This window comes from Eubalaena glacialis, chromosome 4 (genome assembly GCF_028564815.1).
Source record: "Eubalaena glacialis isolate mEubGla1 chromosome 4, mEubGla1.1.hap2.+ XY, whole genome shotgun sequence".
In the NCBI taxonomy this organism is placed as follows: Eukaryota; Metazoa; Chordata; class Mammalia; order Artiodactyla; family Balaenidae; genus Eubalaena; species Eubalaena glacialis.
The window spans coordinates 115,010,750-115,038,710 of NC_083719.1; the positions used below are offsets into that span (position 1 = coordinate 115,010,750).

General features: G+C 44.6%; 1 protein-coding gene across 2 annotated transcripts in view; it reads right to left on the minus strand.

Moving 5' to 3' along the window:
- Window positions 1-27,961, minus strand: part of SPOCK1 (SPARC (osteonectin), cwcv and kazal like domains proteoglycan 1) — a 542,718-nt gene that overhangs the window by 17,284 nt on the left and 497,473 nt on the right. For both annotated transcript variants that reach the window (XM_061189624.1, XM_061189623.1), the window contains exon 7: window positions 3,622-3,738. In XM_061189624.1, coding sequence (XP_061045607.1) covers window positions 3,622-3,738 — 117 coding nt within the window. The remainder of the gene's footprint in view (window positions 1-3,621; window positions 3,739-27,961) is intronic.

Below are 27,961 nucleotides of genomic sequence, written 5' to 3' on the forward strand. Positions count from 1 at the left end.
ATGCTTTCCCCCTCCACGGGTACAGTCTCAGCAGCCTTCTACCAGAACATGTGGTGGTGGTTGGTTGGTTTTTAAATGAAACAATCTAAAATCTGCTAAAACAGAAGTCAGCATTTGAGGAGAATACGTTCTAAAGGGAATAAATCCCCAATGCTAATTTATCTGTGATGTAAATAGGGGTTTTCATTTACCAGACTTGCTTAAAACAGGGGATGCCTGAAAGGAAGAGTACAAACATGGTGAGTAAGAGAACTAAAGGATAATACTGCAAACTATGCTTTTATATTGAGGAAAAAAAACTACTTGAAAAACCAAAACAAAACAACTATCGTAAAAGGATGGCAGTGAGATGAAACTCTGTGGCACAATCCAGAAGCACTGATTATATCCCAAAGGACTGTTCATTAATGGGAAAACAAGCCAGGGTACCTGCTTCTCTGGTCCCCATTTTTCTTTTCTGCAATCCCCTCAAGAGATACATGACATGGAATCATGTATGACTCAGAAAATTATTTCTTTTTTATTTCCCGGGGTGCGGGGAGGAGGGTGGGTTTTCTTAAAGAATTATTTGTTTCTACAGTGGACACTGTATGCACTCGAATGATAACACTTGGCTTAACACTCGGGATACTGAGTGTACTGTAGACAAACCCCAGAGAAGGCATGCCCCACATGTAAAACTCGTCTTTCTTTTGGAATCAAAGCACCAGGCAATGTTAAATTATTCCACAATCTGGATTTCTAGGGCTGGTTTTATTTTCCCCAGAAAATGATGAAAAGAGTTCACTTCTTTTGTGTTACTGAAGGCACTCTTCTCAGCATTTCATACTTAATTATCTCACTGAATCCTTATAACAGCCCTAAGAGATGATGCTTTATCCTCCCTATGGATTACAGAAAAGAAGCTCAAGGTCATACAATTGTGGGGCTGGAGTTCAAGCCCAGGTGGCCCGACCCTGAGTCTACATTCTCAGTCCCTCCTCTCCCAGGGCTGCCTCTGCTTCGCATGACACAGGAGCCTCCTACCCTGAGGACATCCAGTTGGCTTGGGCGCCAAGTTTAGGGATGAGCAAAGCAAGGGCTGTTGCAGTGACTGTCACTGAGGCTCCTGAGGGGATCGATTGACCCTCTAGGGTTCTAACCTACAGCCTGCTTATCAGGCTCTATGTGGCTCACCAGGGACCCCTGCTTAGTCAGCAGGATGTAAGACAGAGCAAAGCGTGCCCACCCTTTCAAGTAGCATCTTTACAACAGGGTCTTCGCTGTCCAGAAGCCAGTAGCCTAAGTGTTGCACCTCCTCCCCTGAGCTCTCACAGAAGCCTGTGCTTCCCCTCATTGTCAGTGCCTGTAAATTAGACCCGACCCGAAGCTCCTTGAGGGCAAAGACTCTCTTGTTCCCTTCAGTAGCCTCAGCCAGTACAGGCACACAGGAGGTGCTAAACAGAAGAACCTGGTGAGAGAAGTTTTCTAGCTACTGCAAAGTTTACTTACCCGTTCCAACATAAAAAAATCTTTCCATTTTTAAATTTATACCTTTTGATATCTTAAAGCACATCTTAGAAAAGATCCTGATTTTTCAAGAAGAGAGACTATGGAACATCATCTGGCCTCTTCTTTGACTGAAGGTCATGACTGAACAATCTCTGTGATGATGATGTCCTCAGGGGCGACTGAATAAAGGAAGATAATTGACTCTGACACTAAATGGCTTCACACTTTTGTACAGAATATTTTATGTAATATGCATCAATGTTGTAGGATATTATTACCATTTTAATACACAGGAAAGGGAAATTTTAATACTGCTGACTGACTGACCACCGAAAAGAAGTGCCAAGCTGGCTGGGCAGTAGGCTAAGGTCAAGCCCACCCACACCTATTTGGAAGGCTCTAGAAAAGAGGCACCTGCATCTGATATCCAGGGGAACAGAGCAGCCCTTCTGGCTGGCCCCGAGCTCATGGCACTTCTAGGGTTCCGTGGTTTTTGTTCAGAAAGCCCAGGGACTCAGTGGCTCCTGGAAGATCCCTGGGGAAAGCTTCTAGAGACTATCTGTGAATTAACTGTCCACAAACTCCCAAGGAAACCTTTGGTGGGGACGGAAAGAAAGACTCTTACATCCCCCTTCCCACAGATACAACCCCAGGACCCACTCTTTGGACACTTAGCATTTGCTTCCCAGAATCTACCTTTCCCTTAAGGTAAAAAAGATCCAAACTGGTGAAAGAATTGTCCACTAGGATCAACATTCTCTACTAGTATCTCTAGATGGCTATGAACAGCAAAGGATAAACCCGAAATTAAGAAGATCATTCTAATTTGGGCTGAGGACCAGATGCTGGTTAAACTCTCGGTCCCACCAATTGCCAGTATCACTTCTTACCTACTTAGTTCAATCCAGGAGCATTACATTCAGAAATCCTGTCCACACAAGTGTGGCATCAGGGATGGGGTGAAATACTCTCTGCTTTAAATAACGTGTGTTTTTATATTTTGACAAATCAATATAAAAATCTCTACACAGAAAAGGCTGTGGCAAAGCTCCACGCATCTCAACAACTGTATTGTTGAGTGAGTAAGCCGTTCTGTGCCAATCGGCCACAGTGTGCCCGAGCTCTCCCCTAATGGCCTTTGCATTAAAGGCAGTGAGAGGCTCCGTCAAGGTACAAACAGGCAGACCTACTCTGAGTTTTCTCTCCAGCTTATGGAGAGGCTCTGGGTATGGTCTCTGCCAGTTCAGTGATGGCGGAGGGAACACTTGTCTGGGAGTTTATCTATGGAAAACAAAATGCAATCTGATTAACGTCCATAAAGCTAAGTTATCAAAGATGTTTGCTACCGTGTTGCTTTATAATAGCTGAACATTAGGAACAACTTCAAACCTCCCAAATAAAGGTCTAATTACATAAATTATGTTGTATCTATACATTGAGATTCTATATAGTGATTACAAGGCAGAATACTACTCGACAGCCTAGAAAGTCATAGTGTATTGCTGGATGATAAAAGAAGGCCATAAGACAGTCTGTAGAGTGTGTGTGTGTATATACATACACACACAGACATAAATATTTTTTTCTACGTGGCAAGGAAACATTTGAAGTATATGCCATGCCACGACGTGCTTACAGTTGTTAAAATGGTGTGTTTCTATACATTTTTAAATTGAAGTAGGGTTGATGTACAATATTGTGTTAGTTTCAGGTGTACAGCATAGTGATGCAGTATTTTTGCAGGTTATTACAAGATAATGGCTGTAATTCCCTATGTTATATAGTATATTGTTGCTTATCTGTTTTATACACAGTAGTTTGTTGTTTTGGTATCTTTACATATACTTAAATGTATTTTCCAAAAGGGCTGTACTAAACACATGATAATTTTGCAAGCAGACTTTAAAAAACATAAGTTGTTGTAGTATTTTCTTGATTCTAGGGCATTTCCCTCTCCTCCATATTTTAATATTTCTGAAACCGGGGCATATTTCAAGTCAGTGTATACATTTAACTTAGTGTTTCTTTTAACAACAGCATCTCGGGGTGGTCAATCAACAACATCCAATAACTGAGGAGGGAATGTGGTGTTTAAAATGAAATAAATTAGCGAGAGTAAAGCGGTCTTACTGCCTTGGGCTGTGTCGGAGCTGGTGGGCTTGACGACCCTGTTTGCATCCTCATGAAGGGCTCCAAACCAGTCTTTGAGCCGGGAAGCGAGGTTCCTCAACTCCTTGTCCGTGCAGGCTAGAGAAAAGCAGATGGAAGAAACAGTGAGTCCGTGGGCCTTCCTTCTCCTCTTTCGAGCTCTCTACTCTCAACGTGGGATGCTCCTAACAGACCTCCCTCTCCAACCAGGATATAGCTCCTTACGCCACTGTGAAAATGCCCCAAAGATGCTGCTCTCACAGGTAAAGAGTATGACAAAGTGAGAGCCGAGACGCCCATGGCAAGCAGCAGCATGCACAACTGAACTTGGACCGCCTTGGCACTCTGAAAGCAAGCTGGGATGGCCTCGCGATCATGCACCAGCCTCCAAAGACCGTCACGGGTCCCTTTTGCTAACCCGATCAAACTTGCTATTGCAGTTGCCAGAGAAGATGTTTTCCACTGAACTCATGCCAAGAGATTAACATTTTGGAATAGCTAATGCTCTTAGGGAAAGGCTGCCTGGGACACCAAAAGACCCCAGTAAGAGCGACTCTCAATTTTGCTTTAGTCCATGTTTGGGTTTGTGGATGTGGCTTATGTTGCCGGCCTTTGAACAGACTGACTTGACTTTCCCCTATGGACAGATGGATGCCTTGTCCCTGCAAGAGTCCTTTCTATATGCAGCCCATCTTTAGCTATCCGGCTCATCTTTTAGGGTATGACAGAGCAAGGCCAACGAATACTCCTGAGAACAAGAAGAAAATCCAGATGGGTGGATGGGTAGGTGGGTGCAGGCTATTTGACAGTCTCATAGAGAGCTAAGACTGGAGGAGAGAAATCCCCAAAGGAGGGACAGTGGTGCAGAGGAGGGAGCTGACTTTCCCTAGCTGCCTGATTTTACCCTAATTCTGGGTGCTGAGAATTCTGACAAAGGGTCCAGGCAGTGCGCCACTCCCAAGAGGCAGAAAAACCAGCAATGCATTTAGCGGTTGTTCGCATCTGGAGGGACAGGAATTAGAGACCTGAGGAGGTAAAGCCTCAGTAAATAAGAAGTGAACCCCACAACTGTCAGTTTTCCCAAATTCTAAAGCTGCAGGAGTCAGGCTGTGAAGCCAAGCAAGCCACATTACAATGCAGAGCCAGGTTCTGAATGTCTCACGGTGCTGACAAGATGTAGATTAAGGCTAGAACCTATCAGTGCGGAGAGACCCCAGCGGAAGGCACGGGGGTAGTGACGAATGAGCAGAGGGTCTCACTCAAACTCCCATCCAGCCTTCACTAAGTGCAGGCTCTCACTCAACTGAGGCGACCAGCCCCCATCTGAGCTACAAAGGGATGAATCCCCTCCAGAAGACAATACTATGCAGAGCCTCTCCTCATTTTTATAGTTCATGTCTGCTTTCAGGAAAGCCCATCTTTCCTGAGCCTGAGGCTTGGTCCTTGATGGAGAACAAGAGCCAAACCCCCCAGCCCTCAGGCAGGAAAGGACTCCCTTGCCCTCCGTCTGAGGGGAGGTGGTGAGCAGACCCAGACTGGGTCTGTGCAACCTCAGTGCGCTCGTGTATAGCTGCTTCCTTCCTTCCAGCCAGGAGCCAGAGCTAAACTCTGTAAAGCATGGAGTGTGTGGCCATTGTTTATACCCAGGTTGCTAACGTCCTCAAGACAATACCTGGCGTTCAACAACCAGGACACGACTGTATCTTAAAACACCAGGCAGGCAATGGCACTGAGGACTGTCTGGAGAGGCAGGAGGGTATATAAGGGCTCTGGGGTCTCACTGCCTGCTGTGAATCCCAAGCTGGACCACTGGCTGGGTGACTCAAGCCAGCCACTTAACCCCTCAGCACCTCCGTTTCATCACCCGTAAACTCAGGGTATCATTATGTGACTATAAATTAGATGAGGTGTGTGAGAGGGCTTAGCAAAGCACATGGTATATAGTAATTACTCGGCATGTGCCAGCTATGATTTTTATTACCTCTACGATTGTTTTTATTTTTAAATTGACAACTTATCGGTAGGTTTGGAGCAAATAGAACAGCATTCAGAAAACCAGTAAGACAAATATACCTAAACACAACTGGCTTTGGCCACACAGGAAACAGGTGAACACAGATACCTGTGCTATCCAACACAGTTACCATGAGCCATTAGTGGCTGTTTTCATTTAAATTAACTAAAATGAAATAAAAGTCAACATTTAGTTCCTCAGTTGCACCCACCCCATTCCAAGTGCTCAGTATCACACGCGGCTAGTGAATGCCTCCATCTGGGAGAGCGCAGATACAGACTATTATTTCCAGCACGGCAGAACGTTGTATGGCGAGAGCAGGATGAAGTTAGCTATCCCTTTGGGATTTCCAGCTTTTGGAGGTCCATCATGATATCCTGACACGCAAGCCTGTGCCTCCAGTCCTTCCCTCCCATCTGTAGAGATTAGCCGAGGAAGGAGATCACAAGCTCACTCAAGCTGGGAACCCGCATCTCATGCTGAGCCACATGCACAAATAGGAGGAACTGTGGCTGATAGCGGCGCCACACGGCTCTGCCAGGTACCAGGACTGGCCCCCGGGCGCAGGCCCCCACTAACATGCTTATCAGCCCCAACTCAGACCCTCTGGGGAATAGAAGGCCCTCTTTTCTGACTTTTCAGATAGTGCACAGCTCTAAACAGGAGAGGATGTGGTCTGTTTTTCCGAGGAGAATGGGCTGTACAGTCAATCTCACATTTGAAAAATGGAAAATTAATAGCATCTATTTCTTCCTGATTGCCATGCACGCCATCTATTCTAAATGTTCTTTGAGCAGAGAAAATTGCCAAGTCAACTTGCAAAGGAAATGAATCCCCATCTCACACTGCAGGATAAATTAGTCAGTCATGTTTAACTAAACCCTGACAGATGTGCAGTTAATCTATATCTTTAGAAGACGGCTGAATTTCCCACCGACTTCCCAAAGTACACAGGCTTTGGATGGCTGATGGAATCAGGGACTGGAGTCTTGAAGGAGCAAATCTGTCGCTCAGGGAGACGTCCTCAAGCAGGATGCCACTGGCCTGGGTAGAGAGAGATCAGAAAGCCGAATCGGAGATAGGAGGCGCTCAATTACTGGGCCCTGTTCACTCACAGTGTCCTCAACCGAAGGGTCCTTACAAGGAGAAAGTCAGGCACAGTCTGCCTGGAGCCAGATATATCCCAGAGAAAAAAAATAATCAAAGACGACAGCACACAGGGAGCTATTTGCTCAGATTTGGTATTCTAGCCATAACAGGCTGGCAATGGGAGAAAAGCGCTTGCATTTTAAGATGCCTATTACAGCCCCTGATAAAGGTTGGAAAGGAGGACTAACGCTTTGAGAAAGAGGGGACCTGAAGGGTACCTCTCACACACTCGGTTCCTTCCTGGGGAAAAAGTAATTTCTGTGTGTAGGAAACCATAAGACCACATCCACCTGCCGTCTCACACTCTGCCTGGAGGTGGGCAACTCCTGTGATTTCTAGATGGGTGTCTGACGGTCTCTCCACTTCTCCTGGTGAGAGAAGCAAGGTCCTCAGGCAACCAGCATCAGATCGTCAGAGGGAAAGATGCTTCTGTCTTGGGAAGGAATCTGGCTCGGTCACAGAGGCCGGGACTGGATCCCTGTCCATTACCTTACCTTCCCAAGTGGTGGGCGCAGTCAGTGCCCTGCCCTCCTACTCTCCATTCTCTTCCCTCTCACCCCCAACCCTGGCTTCAGCTCAGTTTTAATTGCTATCATCCCCCCAGTCGTCTCTGCCCAGCATCCTCTTCCTCAGTCTTTCCATATCTGCCTTCCTGTTCCTACAGGTTAGTCTCCATCTTCCTTCCATGATCTCAGTCTGCCCAGCATGGCTGGTGTGTTGGCGGCGTCTTGGAGATCCACTGACCCAATCCCCGCCTCCTCCCGTAGTCAGAGAATGGCCCTCAGAGCCTCAGGGCAAACACCTGGGCCTGATGTCCTGGACTCCCACGCAAAGTTGCCTGCTTCTTGCTAGCCCACTGCCAGCCCATGGTGCCACCATGACCTCCCACCACCAAGACAATGGTAACAGGCTCCTAATCGGTCTCCCCGTCTTGCTCCCACGTTCCCTTCGCCGAACAGCAGCCAAAGTGATCTTTCTAAAATGCAGATTTGATCAAGTTGCTTCCCCACTTAGCTACTCCAGAGGCTCCCAGTTGCTCACCCAAACTCCTCTATGTGATCCATCTCTAGTCTCTCCTCCTCGGCCTCTAGGCTCTGCCCTTACTGTCCTTTCCACACACCTGTTCCCCTTGGAGCACATCTCTTTGTCTTGCTAATGCCTGTTCTCCATCAGATCTCTGCTTTAAAGGTATTTTCTCTCCAACTTCTCTAACCCTCAAACCAGGTGAGTTTTCCCTTTTATAATGCTTTCGAAGTGTTGCTCCTCAGATGGCACTCAGCACACCTGTAACGTCTGGCTCAGTGTCTATCTATCTCCCCTTCTAGATCATAGCAGCACAAAACATGCCCCGAGGCTGGCTCAGCCCTTGCGGCCCAGCACCTTATGCCCTCAGCTCCTGGCATAAAGAATGGGATTTCCCTGGTGGCACAGTGGCTAAGAATCTGCCTGCCACTGCAGGGGACACAGGTTCGAGCCCTGGTCCCGGAAGATCCCACATGCCGCGGAGCAACTAAGCCCGTGTGCCACAACTACTGAGCCTGAGCTCTAGAGCCTGTGAGCCGCAACTACTGAGCCCATGTGCCACAACTACTGAAGCCCGCACACCACCACAAAGACAAGCCACCACAATGAGAAGCCTGCGCACCGCAATGAAGAGTAGCCCCCGCTCGCCGAAACTAGAGAAAGCCTGCGCGCAGCAACAAAGGCCCAACACAGGCAAAAATAAATAAACAAACAAACAAATAAATAAAAAAGAATGCTCTCAACGCATACTTATTAACTGGGTATAAATGTGCTCTTGCTGCCCTTTGTAAACTTCAGTCCGTCCATCTGCACAATGGCGTAATAAAGCTTAGCTCATAGCCTCACTGCATGGAGTAAGATGAGACACTAGCAATAAAACATAGCTCACAGTTACTGGCATACAGCAGGGACTTGATAAATGTATGTTCCCCTTCCCATTTCCCAATTGTCTGCATAACATGTTAGAATTTTATTCTTCTGCTTTTTTAAAAAAAAGCCTGAGGAGATGCCTGGGATATAAAGAATGACTTCTCTCCTCTTCTTATTTTGTAGGTGGGTCAATACAAGTCCAAGAGATTCAGGTTGTAATATATATCTGCCTTCCTCCAGGTGGAAAAGCTCCATGATGGGAGGAATTGGTCTGATTTCCCCACACGTGATATTCCCAGCACTTACCATAAGGATGGATACATAATCGTTGTTCAAAATATATGTATTGAAAGAAAACATGAACACAGTGGTTATAAAATCCCCAAGTCAAACAGCTATCAAGTGGCAGAGACAGGATTTGGATCTCGGCTATTATCTTGCTGAGCTGCCCCTGGGTCCTGGACCAGCTTTTTGGATTGATTGGGCTTGTGGGTAGCCAGTACTAACTGAGGCAATTAATATTCTTGGTCCATGATGCTCTGGGTTGAAAAAAATCGAAACATCAGGCCCTCACAGGTAAAGGAGGCTCTGCCAGCAGAGTGCATGGGAGGAAGCTAGCTGAGTATCAGAGGATGGAGGGAGCATGCAGGCTCCCACCTTCATTAGCTTTGCTGTGAGAACAGTGGATCTTTCTTTGGAAGGACTGCGTCCAGCCTGCTGCCTTCCTGTTATGCTCCCAGAAGCATGTATCACCTGTGCAGCCACTGGGGCTTCATTAGAGAAAAGTACAGGGCCACTGCATTACTCCAAATGTGCAGGAAGACAGTTCCCTCCCCAAGGAAAGCACAGCGCTCGGGCAGAGAAGGGCCCAGGTAAGGGCTCTCCCAGTGGGCTTTCCCTGTCTGTTTGGAAAATATGAACAGAATGCAATAAGCAAGTGTACATAAGGCACATGCAGCCTCTGTGGAAGGTATATAGCCCTGGAAAGAAAATGTAGAAATCACTCTTTCTACCTGGGCACTCTCTCACCTCTCCACAAGGCCTGAAGCTTTAAGGGGTATTAAGCGCGATGGGCTCTGAATGCAGACAGTGTTGAAACAAAGCCCGGAGTGCATCATGAGTGGCCCAGCTGACGGGAGGGAGAAGGATGCACTGTGGGCAACATCGTAGGGTAGAAAGCGGTGACAAGGTCACTGCAGCCCTGGTGGGGTCATGAGAGAGAAGGGGGGCGCTCTGATCTATGAGTATTTGCCTATGGAGAAGTTAACCCAGGTAAGCACTGCTGGGGGAGAGAGCGGATTGCTCCTTCACTGAATGACCGTCTACCTGCCGCCATCACCCCTTCTTCCCTGGCTCCTCTGTCTTCCTTCAGACAAAGCCAAGGGCTAGTGAGGACGTTTCAAAAGAGGTAAAGTCTTTGAAAGGGGGGAGAGAGGAGCTGGGAAACCTGTGCTCCTTTGAAAAGTGCTCCCAAGGGCGATGACTGGTATTCCAAGCTGATCTCGGCTTATTGCTGACTTTGGGGGCTGAATGACACGCTGCAAAGCCCTCTTAGAGGATTAGAAAAGGGGCAGGTAAGGAAACAATCCGAGGTATAAAAATATGTAAGAGATGAGGTAAAAAATAGAAGTGGGGACAGACCGTAGACATTCTGCATTTAGAGCTACAGTGTTAATATCTAACAGAGAGAGCAAGCGTGAGTGTGTCTGTGCATTACAAATCCTAACGGAAGCCACATTTGAACACCCAATTGGGTATGTCTGAAAACAGCAAATCCGACACGCAAGCATTATAGGATATCTGTAAGCCTCTGCTAGGGAACCAATTACCGGTACACTCTTGAAACTCATGAAATCTTGCAACTAAAGAGCCAAATGAGAAAAACCACCCCACCTGTCACATGGACCCTCCCTCCCCAACCCTAGCCTCACCAATGCTTAGCTCAGGACTCGGGCAGAAGCTAATATGAAAACAATAAGAATGTAATTTAAACTTTCGTGCCTCTGAAGGTAATTAAAGAGTTGGGCCAGACTGGAGTTTTCTCTGGAGCAGGCCGGGAGGCCTCTCAGAAATGGAGACCTGGTGCTGGTCCTTTCAAACTAATCTCCTTCAGCCCTTCTAGGTGCTGTTGTGCATAATTAGATAATCAGAGCAGCAGCGGATCGATGCACTCAGAGTGTTTGCAATTAGCATCTTCTGTAAAAGGTCCAGCTGAGCCTTCTTCAGGGCCGAAATAGATGCTGGGCAGAGCCTGGACTGGATCGACTCAAGGAAGTCTTCCTGAACCGCCTTGCCTAGCGTCCAGCCTCTTCTTTCTACCCTGGCATCCTCATGCTGCTGGGAGCCTTCAGCCTCCTCTTCCCAAGAGGAACTGGGTCCCTCGTGCCACTGAACATCTAGCACGCAGCAAGCGCCCCAGTGCTGGTGGGGGGAGTGTGCAGGAACGCTGAGCAGGGGGTGCTACACTCCACGGGAGCTTGAAAGACAGGGAGGAGGAGCAAGGCTACAGCTACCTTGGGAACGTGGGCGCTAATCAGCTGGAACTCAAAGAGGTGAGGGTTGGTTGATTCTGCTTAGCATGGTTTTTAGGAGCAATAACCAGTCATACTGCTTTAAAAGAATCCCAGGGAGGCAGGAAAGAGTAACTAGGCTCTGGAGAAAGACAGAGCTGAGCTCTGAAGCCAGCTCTGTCATCCTAGCTGAGACTGGACAGGTGACTTTTCCAATCATCAGTTTCCTCATCTGCAGAATGGAGGTGATGACAGAACAAGCTCGCAGCATTATGGGAGGACTGGACTAGAACAGACTTAGGTGTTCAGCACTCGGTAACCAGCGGCTCTGAGATTATTTATGTTTGTGGATCCACCAAGTGGAAAAGTATGGGAATCCAGATCATGCGTGTGGTATTTTCACATGAAACAACCCCTGAAGCCAGCTAGTAAGATACGGTACTCCCCTGATGCTTCTCAGAGGTTAGGCAACATTGCCAAGGTCCTACAGACAGTCAACAGTAAAACGGACATTCAAACCCAGTTCTCCTGATTTGACATTCACTTGATCTGCTCACACACCACGACGCCTGGTGCCTGCACCTGCGCCTCTACTCCGGCCCCATAAGCAAGGGAGACCCTCTTCCACAAGTTAAAGACCACGCACTTGACTACAGGGGTCAGAACCCCACTCCCTGCCCTGAATACAAACAGGGGTTTGGCACTGCATTAAGAGTTCAAGCTTCTACATACAGATGGCCAATAGGCACATGAAAAGATGTTCAACATCGCTAATTATTAGAGAAATGCAAATCAAAACTACAATGAGGTACCACCTCACGCCGGTCAGAATGGCCATCATTAAAAAGTCTACAAATAACAAATGCTGGAGAGGGTGCGGAGAAAAAGGAACCCTCTTACACTGTTGGTGGGAATGTAAATTGGTGCAGCCACTATGGAGAACAGTATGGAGGTTCCTTAAAAAACTAAAAACAAAATTACTATATGATTCAGCAATTCCACTCCTGGGCATATACCCAGGCAAAACTATAATTCGAAAAGATACATGCATCCCTATGTTCATAGCAGCACTATTTACAATAGCCAAGACATGGAAACAACCTAAATGTCCATCAGCAGGTGAATGGATAAAGAAAATGTATGTACACACACACACACACACACACACACACACACACAATGGAACATTACTTGGCCATCAAAAGGGATGAAATAATGCCATTTGCAGCAACATGGATGAACCTAGAGATTATCAATACTGTGAAGTCAGAAAGACAGACAAATACCATATGGTATCACTTATGTGTGGAATCTAAAATACAACACAAATCAACATATCTACAAAACAAAAGCAGATTCAACAGATACAGAGAAAACACTTGTGGTTGCCAAGGGGGAGAGGGGGGTATGGGAGGGAAGGATTGGGAGTTTGGGATTAGCAGAGGCAAACTATTATATGTAGGATGGATAAACAATAAGGTCCTATTGTAGAGCACAGGGAACTATAGTCAATATCCTGTGATATTTTCCATAATGGAAAATAATATGAAAAAGAATATATATGTATAACTGAGTCACTTTGCTGTACAGAAGAAATTAGCACAACACTGTAAATCAACTCCACTTCAATCAAATTTTTTAAAAAATTAAAAAAGAGTTCAAGCTTCTGGGTCTGACAGCCCTGGGTTTGAACACCAGCTCCCAGTGTACAAGTGGTTGTTTTTCACATAAGTCACTGCTCTTCTCCAAGCGTCGGGTTTTTCATCTGTAAAATGGTGACATTAACAGTCTCAACCTCATGGGGTTGTGGTAGGGATTTACTGTGAAGATGAAGCTTTCAGAAACCAGCAGGCAGCCACCACCATCTCCTCTTCTGAGGAACGTCAAGGGCTGGTAGCATTTACCCTTGGGAGGCTAAGAGATACGCTCCCAGCCATAGCAGTTTTAGTGGCAGAAAACACAATCAGGGCTTCCTGACGGGATTTTTAAAGCACATACAAGGTGAATCCCCACTTCTAATTGGAGATCATCTAACAGAGATTTGAGCCAGGTTGTGCCTGCTCAAATTAAATTGCATTATTATATGTAATTCCAGTTTTTACTTTTCAGTGCCTAAAACATCAATATATATGCGTGTTCTCTCACCCTTAGAGAGTGCATCGTTTTGTGTAAAGACAGGCATGAGCAAAGGAATTAGGGCCCCATCATTCAGGAGCTCACTAATAAAGTCCTTTTTAGAAAGCAACCTTTGAAAGAGCTTAAGATACTGACATTAAACTGGGAGGAAGATGAGTTAAACTAATTAATGGTACAACCTCCAAGAAAAGACAGATTTCCCTATTAAACCCCTTAAGACTATTCTTAGTAACCAGATTTGAGGAGACTTTAATGGTTCTCTTGATTCTAATGATAATCCTTCATCTGGAAAAAGAAATACATTTAGAACTTGCACAACATTTGTAAATGTGCATTAGTGGAGTGGCACTTATTTTTCCCCCTGAATAATCTGGAGCAGGGAGGTTAGCTCAATGAAATAAGCTTTTAAAGCTTCTGATAAGATCCGCAGATTTTCCACACTCTGGGGCAAAACAAAATGTTGAATATGCAAAATATTGGTTAAAAATGCCAACTCTGGCTTTAATTGTGTTTCCCAGGCAGTGGGTAGGCATTTCCCTACATGGGAAACCTAGACTAGATGAGCAGTACTGCAGAAAACAGCAGTTTTACTGAAGGATTTCATAGCCAACCAGATTTCCTAGGTCCTCAACTAATAAAGACTAAGCTGGAAAAAACGACATCTGTTCTCACCTAAAATCAGCAATGGCAGATGCTTCAGGACAAGGTGTGGGATGCAGCCTCCACCTGGACTTCTGAGAGCACTGGGAGTGGGCAGAGCCCTGGGAAAGGGGCAGGGATGGGGAGGGTCGGTCCCTGCCTGGGTCATCCCATCGCAGAGAGGCAGACTCAGTGTCTGCAAGTCACTTTGTGGTTGTTAATGTATGAGCTCAAATGGCTGATGACAGTCAGGGAAGACTTCTAAGAGGAGGCGGGACCTCAGCTGAGGCTCATGTGCGGGGAGGACTTTGAAAAGGAGAAGACATTCCAGGCAGGTCTTAGAAATAATGAGGAAGCCAGTTGAAATGAAGTGACTGTTTGATTTTTACAGCTGATTTATATTTAAATTAGCTCTGCTCGAATTAAACACACCAACTTTAGCATAATTCACTCTAATTCTAAATCATAAACATATATAAAAATCAAACATATAAATGTGTGTGTATATATAAAATCTTCTGTGTATCTGCTCAAAGATATTCCATTATTTTACACATTATATAAATGCTTATATGCATTCCAAGGACCATTTTCTGACCAGGTAACACTTACTATTCCAGGACTGATACTAGCCTGTATCTGCAAGAGGTTTTAATAACAGAAAACATATTTTTAAGGTACATATAAGAAGAATCTCTGGGGCTTCCCTGGTGGCGCAGTGGTTGAGAATCTGCCTGCCGATGCAGGGGACACGGGTTCGAGCCCTGGTCTGGGAAGATCCTACATGCTGCGGAGCAACTGGGCCCGTGAGCCACAACTACTGAGCCTATGCGTCTGGAGCCTGTGCTCTGCAACGAGAGGCCACGATAGTGAGAGGCCCGCGCACCGCGATGAAGAGTGGCCCCCGCTTGCCGCAACTGGAGAAAGCCCTCGCACAGAAACGAAGACCCAACACAGCCAAAAATAAATAAATGAATAAATAATAATTAAAAATGAATATCTGCTTATAAAAAAAAAATTTAAAAAGAAAGAAGACTCTCCATTCCTAACTGGCAATTTGTGTCCAGTGTAATCTGTTCAAATTCAACATCCAAATCTGGGCATTTTTAAACATAATTTAAGTTTCCGTGTTTTATAATACCTAAAGAACCAATACATGCGTGTATGTTTTTACCCTTAAACATGGCATAAACTTTGTTATTTAATGGGACAGGAAGCCACAAAGGATTGGCAGAAGACCATGACTGCCAAGCTTGGGACGGAGATCTGATGTGAATGGCCTGGGACGTGTATGGAACCTGAGATGGCCTCTTTAATTTGTGGGTGAGAGGGGGACATCAGATTAGGTGGGGACCGGGAGTAGATTTACCCAAATACAGAAAACCACAAGCTCCTCTTAGTCCTTCCCCAGAACTCCTCCCCTTCCTGGTCTAGAGTGGATGGTGACATGGGTATAGGGGCTGATTGGAAGATTGGTAGCACCACCCTCTTCCTGTGACAAAGGTCAAGCAGTACCTCCAGGGGTACTGGAGTTGGAGTCTAGGCTAAGAGGGTAGAGGTGGGAGCTGGAACTGAAAACTCCCAATTGGAACTGAGGCCAGGACAGAATGATCCTGGAGATGCCTGGAGCAGACGCATCCTGGCATCTTCACTCTCATGCTTCTAGTGGACAAACTAATAGAGGACCAGGATAAATAAGGCAATGTCTAAGGAAGAGCTGCCTTCTGAAGCCATAAAGGGTGTCTTAAGCTATTCCAAGTCTTGCCAGGTTCAGTGTCTGACTCACTATTCTTTTCACTCTTCAGGCTATGCAACTCACTCTAAATTTGTCTCCACCTCACCCTGGAAGACTTACTTAGGGCACAAATGGGTATAGTGACTTGACATGATAAGATGATGGTATCCAAGCCTCAAGGGACCTCCTCTGGACTCACAGAGGACCTTGTGACTGGCACAAGGATGAAATAGTAGCTATTATTATTTCTATTTTTAGAAACACTTCTATATTTGATCACAATTGCCTGTTTAGACATCTAGTATCTAACAAGGCAGCATGACACAGCTAGCAATTTCCCTGTTCCCCTCCTAAATATCATATATAATCAACAATGTAAACAGAAAAAATACCATAAATTCCATTTTCAGTAAAACTAGAAAAGAGATATAATCCCTAGCTTTGAACGATATTGCAGAAGCCGCCCAGATGGAAGTATAATGTCCTGACAGGCCAGTAAAAAAATATTAAAAATATGTTTCTGATAAGTGAAGGACTCCTCCTGAAGTGATAGATAAGCATTTCCTGTTCAGCAAAAACTAAGGGATCTGAAGAAAGGACAGGGCACAGATCAAGCAGAAGCTATACAGGTAGAAGAAAACCAATAAGAAAGCAGGAAAAGAGTGTAGTGGCCTAGGGGCAGCAGGTCTCAGAAAATGCTCACAGCATTGTTCTTCCTGTTGGCAAGAGGCACTGCAAAGTGCAAGAGCAGCGGAGACAGCTGATGAGAGAAACCCTCTTGAGGCTGATCTGTTTCATAGAAACAGAAAGAAGCACAGAGGAGCCATTTTAGCAGGAAGCCATCTGTCGCTGGTGACACTGAAGCAGAGTGCTTTTGGATTGTGAAGACTACAAAAATAGAAGGGTTCCCCCCCGCTTTCATCCATAGGACTCCCTTTTGAATAGGTAGGCCATTAAAGTCTAACTTATTCCAATATTTTTTAAAAGATGCTGTCATGTTGATATTTTATATATACGTATGTAGTTTCCATATGTATGTATGAAAATTATGGAAAAGAGCAGCAAAACAAAACTTACCACAGAACACTCAGCAGAAAAATGGAAAAGGTGAAAATGTGTACCGAGTATGACACCATGAATTAAAACAATCACTTTTATGAAGAAAGACAATAAAACAGTATACAAGAACTCAGAGAAGAGATGAAGAGACCACAGAGGAGATGGCATGTGAGCATTTAGGTCCCAGGAGAGAAGGAGAAAGAAAAACCCAAATCATCATAAAAATGAAGCCAAATTGGAAGAAGCACAAGGGAGGACACTGTGGGAAACTCACTAAGAGAGAAGGATGCCGGAAATGAGAAGAGTGAACAACATGGAAAGGAAATAAGGGATTACAAAGGATTAGAGAGCAAAAGACAGCTATAGAGAGGAGGCAAAGGACATACTACAGGTGCATAGCTGGAGCCTGTGAAGACACAAAAGAAAACAATGGAACAGGACATATGTTTAAAATGCAATTCATTAGACCATTCCTAAAATAAAAGAAGAACTGAATCTACATATTGAAAAGGCACAGCATTAGCCAGGGAAAATCAACCTAGAATAGTTGATACTAAGATCAACTTAGTATCAACCAAGTTGTCTTTTTAACCCAAAGGGGAAAAATAATCCCTAAACACAGATTTTTTTAATCAACACGATCTGTGTGCTGTCCTCCATCCTGCCTTGTGACCTTGGGCAGGTCTAAATTCAATTTCAGCATCCCTGAGTCAGACACGCGGGGGGATGCAGAGATGATTAGGACATGGCCCTTGCCTGGTGCTCAGTCTCCCCTCTCCTTATTTGTAAAAGGACAACGTTTTCCATTCACTGTATCTGTGGAATTTTAATGACAAAGACCTTTCTCCCAGAAAGTTCTTTGCTGGAGAACCAAGGCTCAGTTCCAATATATGTTCATCTGTGGAATCCTCTCTCTACCCACCCAGGAAGGTTCGACCGCCCCTTCATGGGGTGTCCCCAGAGCCCTATACTAAAAGAATTCCACTTTTATGTGCTGTGTCACAACCTGTCATCCCTCCTGGACTCTGAGCCAATGCAGCAAGGATTCTGCAACAGTCACATTTGTACTCACCCGCAGTTCCCAGCAGAGTGTCTGGTCAAAGGTAGGCATATATGCAGAAGGCACAAGGGAAGTAATCTGAATATTCTGAGCTAAGTGAAAACACTGTTCCCATTACCATAAAAGTACCAGGAATAAACACGGTGAGGAGGTCAAATAAGAAAGTGCCGGTATGTGCATTTGAGGATGAGGGAGAGAGTTATAACTACCACCAAGACAAATAACTTCCAGCCAGAAGATGACTGGACTTGGGTGGGGGAAGAGGCGGGAGGGATACATGGGTGCCCGACTCTATGACACTAACTATATACAAAGACACACACTGTCTTAGTGAAGCCTCAGGAAGTCCTGGAAGGGTGATCCTATGACCTCCACTTCGCATTTGAGAATACCAAGGTCTAGACAGGTTGGGGCCTTGCCCATTCTCACCTCGTCTCCCTGCAACACACATGTAAAGGCCAAAGCTGGCATTTGAACCCAGGACCAAATGATTCTAGTCCGTGCTCTTTACTCCACCCACGCCGACTCGCTTATGGGAAGGGAGGGCTTATTCTTCTATCGCAGATATCATACTGATTCCCCCTATCCAAGGAAAGAAATTACCAGAAAGCCTGGCAACTCTGAGCTCAGGGTTCCATAGGCTGAAGTCTGGCTCACGGGCTTACAGATTGGCACTAACCCACCCTGCTAACACCTCAGCCGGCCTGGCAGCATCCAGGGGTCCCTGGGATCGCACTGTCCTATTTATTTGCATATTGTGATGGAAGGATGCGAGAAGGACTCCACACACTTGGCTTGTTTCAGCACTGGCTTCTCATTCCTGTCTGGATAGTTACCACTAAGTAATTTAGTTTATCTGTGTCTCCGTGAGCTTATTTGGAAAACATGGAACACCGCTTACGGAAAATTAAGCTTCATTTTCTTTAAGCATTCAGCCAATAGTGCAGGAAATGGTGATTTGGAGGTAACTGGCTTATGCATATGTAAACATGATACATTTAGCAAATTATGTAGACTTCACACTTCAGAGCATTGAAGAAAACAAAGGTACCTTCCAAGGAAGCTTTAGTGCAATAGAGCCATTCTGAAAGGAACAGAATTATTGGTTTGTAAGAATAGTTGAACTCAGATACAAATGGAAAATAATGATTTACACTGTGGAGCAGGGGGTGGGCATAAGCAGAATTTGAACAGGTCTAATTTGAAGTGGCGTTAAGGTGTCTCTAAGGACTTCAGAAGAATTATAGCCCATGGCGTGCTTTGAGATTGAATTCATGGTATGATGAGGTCGTGCATTTCAAACTCAGTTCCACTGTGACTCCTCAACGTTTCACACAATTTCCCAGCATATGTTTTTCTCCTTGAGCCTACAGAGAGAATTCTAGGTGTACCTTTAGCTCAAAAAGAATTGCAAGAGTTAAAGCATCCCTCAAACCGATTATCTTTTCTATTCTCCACTAAGACCTATTGCCTAAGTCCCTTCTAGTATCTCATCAGTAATTAATTGCACTGAAAACTTAACGTTATCACTCCACGCAGGGCAACCTTACAAGCCAGCACTGCGGATTTCAGAACTCCTGGACAGGGCAGGTTAGAGTGCCTGAACTTGAGGGTTTCCAGCCTGCAGACCAAAGTGAAGGTGCTGCACGTGTCCGCAGGCACTGCCTCCAAGGGACCCACTAACTTGCAGGGCCCGAACAGCCCACCATTGACTGTAAGAGACAAAGTCACCAGGGCAGCTTGGCTGCGTTGCTTTCATCAATACTAACACCAGTAGTGATACTATGTTCCAAGAGCTGCCATATATTAAATACCTACTATTGCTGAGAACCATAAGAGCACCTTGCCTTCATTTAATCCTGGTGATAACTCATCAAAATCGTTACTATTACTTCTCTCTTACTGATAGAAATAGGTTAGGGAGGTTAAGTGACTTCTTTTCTGGCTGCCACTGAGTGCTTATGATATGACAAGTGCTATACACACAAACATGACCTCACTGAATCATCACCCCAACTCTCTATGAGGTGGGGAGTTTCATTAATATCCATTTCCCAAGCTGTGAACCAGAAGGAAGTTACATTGCATGTCTCAAGTCAAGCTAATAAAGGGTAGAGCCAGCAGTCACATTCAGGTCACAGCCACAGCCATGTCTGTCCCACTGTGTGCTGCATTCTTACCATTTGAAAAGAGGTCCCCACTGCCGGAAAAGGAGGAAGAGTGGGGGAAGGAGCATCTTGAGCTTGCGGAAGTCATGCTGGTCTCTGGTACCCAGTGCTCCCCCTCCCATCCTCTCCCCCCACCCCTGACAACATGCTCCCAAATACACACACCCCATCCCCATTCCAAGTGATAGACTTGTAAATCCCTGCAAGAACCCTTTGAGGAAGGCACTATTATCATTACCATTTTATAGCTGTAGAGACTGAGGCTTGAAGAAGTTACATAAACACCACAAAGTCAGTGACGTGTTAAGCAGCAGGGTCAGGGTCTGCACCAAGGCTGTCTGACTCTGATCCTGTACCCTCAGGCAGGAGGCCACAAAAGAGTCAATCTAATCATTAGAGACATGGTATGGATGGCCCAAGAGTCGGTTCTAATTAGGGTTCTGGCTCAGGATGAAGAACGCACACTGAAAATTATGACCCTTTAGCAGATTTTATATGAGACTTAAGCAAGCACAGATGGCTACAAAGATTTAGTTGTATGCTTACCAACAATTACAGTGGTTACAACACACACACACACAACCTAGAAACAAATGTCCAATAACAGGGATTAAACTATGGTTCACAAATATGCTAGAAAACTGAGAAGCCATTAAAAAGTATGAAAAGAAGGATATTATGACATACAAAATGTTTACAATATATTAAGTGAAAAAAAAGCAGAATACTAAGGTATTTATGGACTGATCCCACTTTTGTAACACAAAATGGTAGTGTAGTGAGTCGTGTAGTGAGTCAGAGAGACAGAGACAGTCAGAGATGGGAAAATATACAATAAAAGACTAAAAATGGGTCTGTTATGTGGGAGGTTTCTCTATTGAGTTTCTGTCTTTTGCCTGTTGATGTTGTCTAATTGTTTACAATCAGCAAATATCCATTATTTTGTGATTTTTAAAAAGTTTTTTAGGCCTAAGATAAAAACAGTCCATTGAGGCTCTGAAAAGATTGCTGGAGACCAGAGCAGCACTTCCCAGAGTTTGGAGTGCATGGATGTTCCCAGAAAAGAGTTTCATGGAGAAATTCATTTGGCAAACATTCTATTTATCTTTGGTGATTTGCAGTGCAGAGTCTCATGTTAAGGAGCTGGAGGAATCAGGCTCCCTTACTTCAGACTATACTACAAAGCTGCAGTAATCAAAACAGTATGGTACTGGCACAAAACAGAAATATAGATCAATGGAGCAGGATAGAAAGCCCAGAGATAAACCCAAGCACCCATGGTCACCTAATCTATGACAAAGGAGGCAAGAATATACAATGGAAAAAAGACATTCTCTTAAATAAGTGCTGCTGGGAAAACTGGACAGCTACATGTAAAAGAATGAAATTAGAACACCACACAAAAATAAATTCAAAATGGATTAAAGACCTAAATGTAAGTTTGGATACTATAAAACTCTTAGAGGGACATATAGGCAGGACACTCTTTGACATAAATCACAGCAAGATCCTTTTTGATCCACCTCCTAGAGTAATGAAAACAAAAACAAAAATAAACAAATGGGACCTAATGAAACTTAAAAGCTTTTGCACAGCAAAGGAAGCCATAAACAAAATGTAAAGACAACCCACAGAGTGGGAGAAAATATTTGCAAACAAAGCAACTGACAAGGGATTAATCTCCAAAATATACAAGCAGCTCATGCAGCTCAATGTCAAAAAAACAACCCAATCAAAAAATGGGTGGAAGATCTAAATAGACATTTCTCCAAAGAAGACATACAGATGGCTAAAAAGCACATGAAAAGATGCTCAACATCACTTATCATTAGAGAAATGCTAACCAAAACTACAGTGAGGTATCACCTCACACTGGTCAGAATGGCCATCATCAAAAAATCTACAAACAGTAAATGCTGGAGAAGGTGTGGAGAAAAGGGAACTGTCTTACACTGTTGGTGGGAACGTAAATTGGTAAAGCTGCTATGGAGAACAGTATGTAAGTTCCTTAAAAAAACTAAAAATAGAGCTACCATATGATCCAGCAATCCCACTCCTGGGCATATATCCGGAGAAAACCATAATTCGAAAAGACACATGCACCCCAATGCTCATTGCAGCACTATTTATAATAGCCAGGGCATGGAAGCAACCTAAATGTCCATCAACAGAGGACTGGATCAAGAAGATGTGGTACATATATACAATGGACCATTACTCAGCCATAAAAAAGAACAAAATAATGCCATTTGCGGCAACATGGATGGACCTAGAGATTGTCATACTGAGTGAAGTAAGTCAGACAGAGAAAGACAAATATCATATGATATCGCTTATATGTGGAATCTAAAAAAAAGGGTACAAATGAACTTATCTACAAAGCAGAAATAGAATTACAGATGTAGATAACAAACTTATGGTTACCAGCGGGTGAGGGGAGGGGAGGAATAAATTAGGAGATGGGGATTGACATATACACACTACTATGTTTAAAACAGATAACCAACAAGGACCTACTGTGCAGCACAGGGAACTCTGCTCAATACTCTGTAATGACCTATATGGGAAAAGAATCTAAAAAAGAGTGGATACATGTATTTGTGTAACTGATTCACTTTGCTGTACACCTGACACTAACACAACACTGTAAATCAACTACACTCCAATAAAATTTTTTTAAAAATAAAGAGAGTTTAATTTAGCCTGGAAGTTCCTCAATTCTTCTGGCCACAGAACACTTCTTTTTGTGTGCAGGACACCATTACTATCTAGCAGCTCAGAGGAACACAGTTTGGAAAATGTTTGCCTACGATTGTTATTTACTCATCTCTACAGCCTACTCATGGTCCAGATATCAGCCTCCCCCTCCCAGGCATTCCCTTTCTCTAACACCTGTGACACTAATGAATGTTTTCCTTTAAGTGTCCCCCATACTTTCAGAATTTAAGTGAAAAAAGAAGAAATATTCTAATTTCCTTAAGATATGGGACACCTGGAACTGTAGACATCATCTGAAGTCAAAATATTTTGAGATGCATGAAATTTTTTTTTTTTTTTTTTTTAAATGCTGCTGCTGTTAACACCAGTGTTATCACTGAGTATATACTTTTTTTGGAGAACTTGTTTGGAGCCGTATCAGCAAGCCTTCATACCCTTCAGAGGAGATCAGCAGGTGGCTGAGACAGCGGTGGCCAGATCGGGAGGCACAGCGTGCAGTGGGGTGGGAGTGATAGCTCTGATTATAAGGCTTCCTTGTTGAACCAAGTTTTCCTTGGCCTCGTGGTGCCCAGTGGTGGTGTGGCCTAAAGACATTCCTTGTACTCCATGTGTGTGGGTCTCAGGGCATCAATATTTGGGGACTTATTGGAAATGTGGCCTCAGACATAATTTACCAGCTAGTGAAGCCTGCAGTGTCAAGATTATAAGTGCCCAAGATAGAGAGAGAGGAGAGAGACCCTCTTAGCTCCCTGAACTCTACTGGAAAGGTGACGTTCTGTGTCAATATGCCTAAGCTTATCACCCATAATTAAATATGTACATAGCTAAGACTCATTAATCCAATTTTCTATCTCAAGGGATATAAAAATCTTGAGAGGAACAAATTCCTGAGAGGGTCAGGATACATCCTCTTTTATTTAGTTTGTTTTCCTTTTTAAATCCTGTGTAATGATATGAAAACCCCCAATGACTGTGACAGAAACCACCCATTTCTCTGACAGGAGTTATTCTGGAGCCAGTGAGGGTCTCTCCCAAGACAGTTTGGCAGGGGGAAGAGGCAAAGGCCAAATCGTTTGGAGGTGACTTCCCCAAGACAGATGATTGTGCTCCTGGGAAATTAGGCTGGGGCTGATTCAAAAAGTCTTTTGGGGTAAAAGTCAATTCTAAAAGACTCAATTTTCCACTTTCACCAAGAGGCGGCTTAAGTAGCTGTGGAGAAGAGTTTATAGTGTGGTTATCACATTCGTCTTGGGAAAGAGACATCAGTGTGCTTTTTTTTTTTTTAACATCTTTATTGGAGTATAATTGCTTTACAATGGTGTGTTAGTTTCTGCTTGATAACAAAGTGAATCAGCTATACGTATACGTATATCCCCATATCTCCCTTTTGCGTCTCCCTCCCACCCTCCCTATCCCACCCCTCTAGGTGGTCACAGAGCACCGAGCTGATCTCCCTGTGCTATGCGGCTGCTTCCCACTAGCTATCTGTTTTACATTTGGTAGTGTGTATATGTCCATGCCACTCTCTCACTTCGTCCCAGCTTACCCTTCCCCCTCCCGTGTCCTCAAGTCCATTCTCTACATCTGCATCTTTATTGCTGTCCTGCCCCCAGGTTCTTCAGAACCATTTTTAGAGCAGGGATTCAGGTGCTAGTATCGGTAACGCTCACGTTCACGTCAGGGCCCCTTTCCCTCCGAGAGTCTCCCCTCCCAAACAGAAGTCTCCAGGAACCCAAAGACCTGCTGGGAAGAACAGTCGGAGCCCTAAGAGATCCTGCTTCTGATGCTGTCACCCCCTTGCCGGGTCTCAATGGGGAAGGCAAAGGGGGTCTGCTTAGCTGTGTGCAGACATGTGAACGTAACAGACCACAGAGGGGCAGAGTCCCAGCCTATCCTCCCTCAGTCACACACCCACGAGTTGCCAGATTTATTCTGGGCCACGAGTGTGGTCCAGGCCTCTGGAGGCATAGGGGGAGACGGAGACCCACAGTGGGACTGTTTCTTCATGCTACCAGGTCAGGACAGCATTTCAGAAGGGCCTGGCACTGGAGCATATGACGCCGAGCCTGACAACACAAGCCTTGAAGGGAATCCCACCGGGTCAGGGGGGTGTGGAGGGAAGGAGACAAAGCATGCACATCCTGGACTCAAGATTTGGAGTCTGAAGGATACTCTGAATGAAATGGCTAGAGTCCAGCAGGCCAAGGCCGCTGCTGAAAGGGAGGGAAGCTGGGGTGGGTGAGGGTGTGGACTCAGGACGCAGGTGCCCCTCTGCACCAACACCACTCTGCTTTGCACAACCAGACCACTAACCAACACGTGTGTGTCTGTCCTGGGTCCTCTGCAGACACGAGCATCACTAAGGAGCTGCTGTGCTCCTCCGTGAGTTCTGAGACAGCACTCACGTGGACACCAGCAAAAATGCTGTTTCCACCTCACACCCTGTCATAAAGAGGAAATGAAGGTTCCGCAAAGCCTCAAGCATGAGCACAGCATGCGGCGGGTGTTGAAGGCGTCAGGTATTTCCCAGATCGCTCACTTAGGGCTCTTCACGAGCGAGGAGTCAAATAGCTGATACATTCTGAAGTTCACATTCAAATGTATGTCTAAGATAAGAGATTTAGAAATCAGTAGGGAACAGACTCATACCCAAAAGGCAGAACCCAGATTATAAAGCCTTGGAAAAGTCAGATAGGTCAGCTTAATACCCACTAGTGTCTACCGGCTGTGACAGGAAAGAGTTACCTAGTTCTCATATAGTTCTGACCACAGGGGTCTGGTATGTTTTTCTAGACTTCTGGAAGGAAGCCAACGAACCAACCTTAGGGTTAAAAGTTAGGTCAAGGAAAGCTTGCTCAGGAACCCAAGGAAGCTGCCCGGGACCCGAACCATTTGTGATATTTTAAAAGGACAAAAGACCCAGAAGTACCAGCCCAATGTAGCCCCATGTAGATAGTACTGTGAGGCTGCCCCTGGGGAGGGCCAAGGGGGAGATCAAGAATGAGGGGGCTTAGTTCTGGGTCCAAGATTTGAACCAACTGTGTGTGCTCAAGCACATCTGGGGTGCTGGAGAGCTGGGGCTCCTCCTGCCGACTCTCGCAAGTCCATCAGGCCATAAATCATGCTGTGGCAGACATAGTGTCCCTCCCGGGTCCTCCTGGTTGGCCTCACTGACTGGAGGAAGGAAGGACTGAGAAAAGAAGCCTCACAGCCAGAGGCTCTGCCTGAGCTGGCCTGTGATGGGCGCTCTCGAGTCTACCTGCTGTTCACGTGAAGGAAGGCTTGTCTCCACCAGGGTGAGGGTGACACAGAGTGAACATGGCCAGAGGAGACTTCACTGTGGAGGCCGTCTCCCCGCCACACCACAAGACCTTAGCGGCTCCAGGCATGTCTGTCTCTCTCGTGGTGCAACCTTGATGTGGGAGGAGCTTAAGATGCAGTTGCTACTGGTGCCCCACTGAGGGAGGCTCAGGCTGCCATTGTTGTTTCTTTTCTGAGTCAAATTCCAAGGGAAACATTTAAAAAATCACAAAAGAAAACTAGGATCAAATTTTCACATTAGGTTATTCCCAACACCTAGCTCTGTATGTGTGTGTGTGTGTTTGTGTAAACAAATAATGTGTAAGGAGCTTCTTCACTCTAATAATTTTTTTAAATGCATGATAAATATTGCAAGAATCTTTAGACAGAACCAAGAAACAGAATACATGACTGTGAAAACAGAATCTATTGACTGTGAAAACAGAATCTATTAACTCTTTGTCTTAAGGAACACCATAATAGAATTACTCAACCAATGGCATCATCACATTTGTTACTTTAAAAGGAAAACATAACAAAAAGTTAAGCCTCACCTCCCAATACACATCAATGTAAGTTTCATATGGATTAAAGGCTTAAGGTAAAAACAATTAGCAGTACCAACTATTGCACAATAAATAAAGAAGGACTCTGCATATATCAAAACAACAAAAGACATTATAAAAGTGTTAATAAAGTGGAGGATAAAAATAAAAGGTTTCTGTTCATTAAAAGACTCACCATAGGCCCACACTATGGAAGAGAAACCTGTGGACAGCCGGCCTCAATCCAATCAAATTGGCATCAAAACAAGTTGAGCCTAAAACCTCTGCAAATTACAACTCAACTTAGAGGCCCCCAAAGCCTAGAAGGAAACCTCGAGCTTTCACTGCCCTGTGTCAGCTTCAACTTAAAGGTCTCCAGGGACAATTTTACCCTCTGGGGGACATCTGCCGACACTTTTGGTTGTCACAACTGCAAAAGTACTACTAGCTTCTAGTGGGCAGAGGCCAGGGATGCTGTTAACATCCTAAAATGCACAGACGGCCCCACAACAAAGAATTAATCTGACCCAAAATGTCAGTAGCAACAAGGTTAAGAAGCCCTGGCCCAGAAGAGAAAAGGGAAGTACCTTGTGGTTTTCATGACTGACAGTGACGACTGCTCAGATGATATACAGGAAGAAATGGATACAGGTCCAAACCTCAGGACAATCAGTAGAAAATGGAAAAATCACAGGGTGAATTCCTACTCTGAACTGCATAAACCTTTATCTTGCAGTTTGCTTCTGCCTTTATTTCCTCTCACTTTATCCACTCCTTAGTGTACTTTATAGGGATCATGAATAACCACAACCCTTAGAAGGGTAAAATGATAGTCTATTAAATATATAGATATAATGTATGGATCTGTACATCCAGAGAGGGCAAATAATGAGACAAGTCACCACCATCCTCCCGTCAATTAAAAACTCTAAGGGAATACTCTGTCTTCTCTCCCCACTGGTAACCACTAGTTTGTTCTCTATATCTGTGAGTCTGCTTCTTTTTAGATATATTCACTAGTTTGTTGCAGTTTTTAGATTCCACATATAAGTGATATCATACAGTATTTGTCTTTGTCTAACTTATTTCACTTAGCATAAGACCCTCCAAGACCATCCATGTTATTGCAAATGGCAAAATTTCATTCTTTTTTATGGCTGAGTAGTATTCCATTGTATATCTTCTTTATCCATTCATCCATTGATGGACACTTAGGTTGCTTCCATATCTTGGCAATTGTAAATAATGCTTGGGGTGCATTATTTACATTGGGGTGCATGTATCTTTTCGAATTAGTGTTTTGGGGTTTTTTTCAGATGTATACCCAGGAGTGGAATTGCTAGATCATATGGTAGTTCTAGTTTTAGTTTTTTTGAGAAACCGCCATAATGTTTTC